Source organism: Juglans regia, unplaced genomic scaffold (assembly GCF_001411555.2).
Source record: "Juglans regia cultivar Chandler unplaced genomic scaffold, Walnut 2.0 Scaffold_678, whole genome shotgun sequence".
Classification (NCBI taxonomy): domain Eukaryota; kingdom Viridiplantae; phylum Streptophyta; class Magnoliopsida; order Fagales; family Juglandaceae; genus Juglans; species Juglans regia.
This window is the reverse complement of record NW_023361643.1, coordinates 340,734-346,919: the sequence shown is the minus strand read 5'-3', so window position 1 is coordinate 346,919 and position 6,186 is coordinate 340,734. Positions and strand designations below refer to the sequence as shown.

Genomic DNA, 6,186 nt, shown 5'->3' with positions numbered 1-6,186 from the left:
TCGTGTAATTGCATCTATGTTCATGTGTTTATTGAAAATTGGATTTTCATGTGAAAGGAAAGAGACTATAGGGATGGTGGTAAGCAGTGATTGTGGTAGTCCCGCCTGTGATTCCTGCCTATGGTGCACGCGGTAGGGATGGTGGTTGTGTCCCATCTGTGATTCCCACCTACAGTGCTCTGATATGTATTCATTGTGTGGAAAGGAACTGTAAGGATGGTGGTAGAGTCCCGCCTGTGATTCCTGCCTACGGTGCACGTGGTAGGGATGGTGGTATAGTCCCGCCTGCGATTCCTGCCTATAGTGTCCGATAAATGGTTGGTTTTTCTGTGAATCATTTTCTGGAAAAAAATGTCGGATTATATTTTTGGCTAAAATGGGATTTTTAGCATGTGTTGGAAAATAATCATTTTCGAGAAAAATAAAGTTTTGGGATATGTTTGTTGGTTGCATTAATACATTTTTATCTCGTGAGTTGTTTGGTTTATACATACTTATGGTATCGTTTTATGGTAACACAGATTTCGATGCAGATGAGGATGAGGGTGAGCCTGAGGATTCGGCTCCACTCAAGGAGTGATTTGGGATCACTCGTATCTGTATTTGGAACTTGTAATACATTTAGTTTGGATGACTATATAACTTTTTTAAAGGTAATTTGTTTTGGATATTTGTATTTAACTTTCTAGTACTTAGTTGACTTATTTATATTAACTGCTGCGACTTTTGTTGTGCACTGTTGCATGTTACACACACTTAGCTCTTATCATTGGGATGCGTGACCCGTGTTGTTATCATCCTGGTGTCTCGATTCTCGTATTTCCTTACATGGAGGTTGGGGGCGCCACAGGTTGACTCCCTCGAAGTAGTCTTGTTCCCTTGCAAAAGAAGTGGCCATCACAATTGGTATCAACTTGTTGGTGTGCCATGGTAGGAGGTACGCGATCCTATGCTCAGATTGTAGATTTGGTGAACCATCTTTGACAACAACAAGAAGAAAGGTAGCAGAAGTAGATTGAAGATGCTATAGTAGCGTTAGTTCAATAACAAGAAACAGTCAGAATGGATAGGGAGATGTAAGAAAATAGGTTTTCTGAGTTCCTGCAACACATTTCCAGAATCTCTTGCAATAATTCAAATGGCAATGGTCAAATGGGAAGGAACTTTCAAGAAGTTCAGAATCTTGGCCGTAATGATGTAAATGAAGGTGTGGGTGAGGTTTTGCATCGTGACATGGGTGACAGAGCCTTTGTAAAAGGTATAAAGTTAGAGTTTCCAAGATTTGGAGGTAGAAATCCATCAGCTTGGATTTACAAGGCCAACTAATATTTTCTTTTTAATCAAGTACCACCAGGGCAAAGAATTTTTTTTACATCATTTCATGTGGATGAGGAGGCTCTTATCTGGTTCCAAGATGTAAGTGAGGCTAGTTCTTTTCTTTCTTAGGAGGAGTTTACTCAGTCTGTGCAAATTAGGTATGGGTCATCTGCGTATGATGATCCAATGGAGGCTCTTACAAGTTTGAAACAAATAAGCTCTGTTACTCATTATAAAATATCCATGAAGCTTAGCATACAATACCCTGTCTTGGAGTCAATGATCAAATCGATGCCGAGGAGTAGAAAGCTATCCTTCGGGCATGCTTTATTGAGGTCGGTAAAGTTGACACACATTCTCCACTAGCCGCTTGGATTTTTTACTAGTACCACGTTGGACAACCATTCTGGATAGCGGGCTTCTTCGGATGAATTCGGCAGATAGCAGGCAGTCGACTTCCTCTGCTATGGCAACATTCTTTTCTGCGCTGAAACTTCGGTGTTTCTACCTTACCCCTTTTGGCCTCTGGGTCCACACTAAGACAATGTTGTATGATCTCGAGGGCTATTTCGGGTATGTCTTCGTGGCCCCAGGCGAAGACATCTTGGTGTTTGGTGAGGAGTTGTTGTATGGCACTTCGCATTTCAAGTGTCATCTCACTGCCGACCCTCGTAGTGGCCTCCTATCAGTTTGAGTTTAAGGGGATGAACTCCAATAGCTTGTTCGGTTCCACCTTTCTAAGTGTTTGCTCATCTCAGATTTCGCCTTCAACTGGAGCACGTTCAGGCGGTTGCAGTAAGGCCCAGTCACACATTGTTGGACATATGGCATTCACCCCGCCACTCAGAGGTGCCTCTTCTTGAGCGTTATCTCGCCTCCCTTCTATGACGTCTCCCCCTCCAATTCCGAGAGTTTCGCCTCCCTGTCGGTGAGCTTCCATGCTTGTCAACACTGTCGTTCTTGACTCCCGAGTTGCCTGGAACAAGTTGTTGTGGGGTACGAAGTACACATAAGATCCACAAGATCTATACAAATCCCATAGACGGTGCCACTGTTAAAGCTCAAAAACAGTGTAGCCCAAAAGGGAAGAAAGGTCCATTCTCAGGGCATTCTAAGGTAGCAGTTGGGTCTCGATCAATGTGGTGTGGAGCCCCCAGCAGTGATCCGGTGTGGCTGTGCGGTGTTTTTTCGTACATCCAGGGATGTGTACAATATTTAAATGGAGAAGAAGTAATAAGGAGATACAAATTTATGTGATTCGGCACTAGGCCTATACGTCCACTAGGGTTTGGGAATGAGAGTTTCCACTATAATATACTTCTCTACAGTCTCTTCTAGTCTCTCATCCTAATTGTATAATAAAGATTTGAGTTTCCTTATCCGATTTTCTTCTTTGGCTGGAGTCTTTTTGTGGTGAGGTTGAAGAAGGTGAAGTCTGGCCAAAAGTCCCTAGAGTCATGCGTGCTTGTCTCTTTTATCTCCTGCTCCTTTTGCTTTATGTCTATTCCCTTGCTTTATATCAAATCATCCATTTTTCTCTCCAAACATATTATTTTTCCCATATCTGAAATCCCATATCTTTGTCCCCTTTTTCCCTCCATTTTTCCTTTCTCCCAGTGGGTCTTCCCCACATGGGCTGGGGGGAAAAATGCCCTTACTAATTGATATTATATTGATTTCGAACGAAATAAAAAAGATCATATATTCTCAACAATTATTCATTTAACTTGATCGTTTTATTATTCCTACAATTAAAAATCAGTACTTATTTTTCAAAAAAAAGAGAGAGAATAAATAAATATTCATATTTTATTACCAAATACACACTGACTAATCTTTATACAAGGCAAGCCCCTATCCCATGAGGTGTACTACTGGCATGTGTCACCAAGGGGCCAGCTTTAAATAAACAAGCTTAAATAGAATTATACAAGCTTTAAAAAAAGACTTTTAGCAATCATATTTTTTTAGTAGACTGAGAATGTGTATATATATAATGTCAATCATATTAAAGCAATCAGGCTGAGAATGTGTATATATATAATGTATTTACAAATATTATAGTAGACGTTAGAACTCTTTAGCTGTCAAAAAATCTGTTCACCCTGATAATTTTCCTTTCCTTTTTACTTTTCTTTGGATATCATGGAATGCAAAAATAGTTTTGATATGTTTCTCTCTGATAATGCCAGGTCTTCCCCTTGCTTATTGAAAAGTTTTCGCTCGAAGAGCAGGCCTCTTTGGTCTGGCAGTTCTTGTGCAGCATTCCGGTGAATATGATGGCAGGGTTCCTTCCATGGCTTTCGACCTCCATTTCACCTGATGAATGTCGGGATCTGCACAAGTGCTTAAGTAAGATTGTCCCAGCGGAAAAGCTTCTTCAAGAGGTAGAGTTTGTTTCAGAGAATTGAATTATTTCTGTGTGATTTACCACGTATATTTAGCTGATGACGGCTCTTTTCTATTGAAGGTTGTTTTTACCTGGATGGAAGGGAAAAGCAGTCCTAACACAGTTGAAAGCTATGTAGATAAACTTCACCTACGATGTGTAGATTCTAGTTCAAGCACAGTAACTCATCAAATGGAGAAAGTAAATTGTGCATGTGAGTTCACCAGGACTGGGAAAAGGAAATATCTAGAGTCAGGTAATGATGTTCTAGAGACCTCAGGATCACATCCGATAAATGAAATATTGCTCTGGCATAATGCCATTAAAAGAGAGTTGAATGAGATAGCAGAGAAGGCCAGGAAGATACAAGTGTCTGGAGATTTCACTAATCTCTCAGCTTTTAATGCGAGGTTGCAATTTATTGCTGAAGTTTGCATCTTTCACAGGTATTCGCTTATTGTTTTATCATGTCGCTATCTGATATCATTTTTCTTGAACTATTTAATGTACTGGAGAACTTTCTTTTGTATTTTACAATACTCGTGTCTTTAAATTATATCAGGGGTTGTATGGTTGGTGGCTTGTTGGAGAAGTCAGAAGGTAGGACGGTGCAAAGTGGAAATTTGGTGAATGGTCAATTTATGTCTAATGTGGTGCGCCTGCAGAATGAACTTAATGCGTGGAACTTTTAAAATTGCTAGAAGATGGTGCATTTACTTAGATCCTTAATGTTTTTATGTCTGGATGTTGGCTGTAGATGGCCCTGGCTTTTCTAATTATATCGAGTTTATGTTTCCTTTTTTTCCCTATTCTTCCTAGCCAGGTTTTTCTTGTGCACACCCCTAGGGCCTGTACTTGGGGTACTGCCCGTTTGATGCAAAAAAAGTAAACTGGTGCAACTATTGCACATAATTAAGAACTCTCTTCACATGATTCTTTATCTGGTTGCAGTATTGCTGACGACAAGGTCATCCTTCCTGCGGTAGATGGGGAATTTTCTTTTTCCCAGGAACACGCGGAAGAAGAAAGCCAGTTCAATGAGTTTAGGTATCTAATCGAAAGCATACAAAGTGCAGGAGAAACCTCCACTTCAGCTGCTGAGTTTTATGCAAAGTTATGCTCGCATGCAGATCATATATTGGAAACTATACAGCGGCACTTCCACAATGAGGAAGTTCAGGTGAGTTATTTGCTGTTGCAATAGCCATCGTCAATTTATGCTGTGTGCCCAGTAATTCTAGTTAGGATTTTGTGGAAGTTGAGCAGTGTGATAATGTATGAAAGTGATCAGATAGTTTGTGTGAGGTTGATTAAAAGTTGTCTCATCATCTTTTTTGATTTATGTGAAGATGGTATCTGAAGCCGTACTGTATTTCTGTTTGGTTTAAGCCATGTAACATGACTAGAAAGTAGAAACCTAGAATACCAAATATTCCCATTGTTTTTTAAGATATCTGCTAAGTTACCTCCATATCTAGGTTCTTCCTCTTGCTCGAAAGCACTTTAGCTTCAAAATACAGCGGGAACTTTTGTATCAAAGCTTGTGCATGATGCCCTTGAAATTGATTGAGCGTGTCTTGCCATGGCTGGTAGGATCATTGACCGAAGATGAAGCCAGGGAATTCCTTGAAAACATGCAGTTGGCAGGTTCTACATCCATTTCCTATGTTGCTTCTACAAAGATGATTAAACAACTAATATTAAAAAAAAATTTACAATGTATATTAGTTCTGACATTAGTTCTTTGATTCAGCTCCAGCAACAGATGCAGCTCTAGTAACGCTCTTTTCTGGTTGGGCTTGCAAGGCTCGTAATCAGGGTTTATGTCTGTCCCCAAATGCAACTGGTTGCTGTCCTGCTAAAAGTCTTGCTCATCTTAAACTTTAATCCTACCTCATCCAGCTGGATCGCACTGTACATTTCCTTCATCTTTTGAGACTCTCCTTTCGGTCGCCTTTCGCTAGGAGGCATGCAAAAGTTTCTAACCAAGTCAGTGAAGTGCAATATTTTTGTCGACCGAGAATATTGGGAAATTTGAACGTTGTAATATTCGAACTGGCGAAAGGTAAGCCCAATGAAGGAGTTGTTTTTTGAGAGAGATGGAAATGCAATGTCATATATTTTCTCAATAATAAAGAAAGGAAGCTGATTTTCAAGTAATATGAAGTCCATCTGCATCCTATTGCACAACCACGGCTCTAATATTTCCCGGTCATCGTCGGTCCAGTCTAGCGTCTTGTTTTTCCAGAAATACTCGATAATGAAGCTGGCATCAAGCAGGATCATTTTCACAAAATCATCACTGTCAAGTGATGTAGTCTCCAAATAACTTTCCCGAACACTTTCTTCCACACCTTTTATAGTGTTTACTATATCTTCCAACTGTGTGTCGGCTCGTTCCTTGAAACTCTTTAGATAACTCAATTTAAACCTTTCCATGGTTTGCAATTTTGGGTTATTACGATGGAAAGGCCCAATTG

At 40.1% G+C, this 6,186-nt stretch overlaps 1 protein-coding gene across 1 annotated transcript; it reads left to right on the top strand.

Moving 5' to 3' along the window:
* The first annotated feature begins 1,152 nt into the window (after positions 1-1,152).
* LOC118346100 (zinc finger protein BRUTUS-like) lies at positions 1,153-5,948 on the top strand. The gene is made up of 8 exons (XM_035687111.1): positions 1,153-1,258; positions 1,758-1,890; positions 2,076-2,166; positions 3,510-3,704; positions 3,788-4,152; positions 4,658-4,886; positions 5,185-5,353; positions 5,460-5,948. Exons 1-8 carry the CDS (start codon positions 1,153-1,155, stop codon positions 5,591-5,593), a joined length of 1,422 nt encoding a protein of 473 aa, XP_035543004.1. The 3' UTR covers positions 5,594-5,948.
* The last annotated feature ends 238 nt before the right edge of the window (positions 5,949-6,186 follow it).

Excerpts from the sequence above, each read along its gene's own strand:
- LOC118346100 (XM_035687111.1), top strand. The coding sequence starts at position 1,153 with ATGGGAAGGAACTTTCAAGAAGTTCAGAATCTTGGCCGTAATGATGTA. Across the intron at positions 3,705-3,787 it reads CGGAAAAGCTTCTTCAAGAG|GTTGTTTTTACCTGGATGGA; the intron begins GTAGAGTTTGTT and ends TTTCTATTGAAG. Across the intron at positions 4,153-4,657 it reads GAAGTTTGCATCTTTCACAG|TATTGCTGACGACAAGGTCA; the intron begins GTATTCGCTTAT and ends ATCTGGTTGCAG.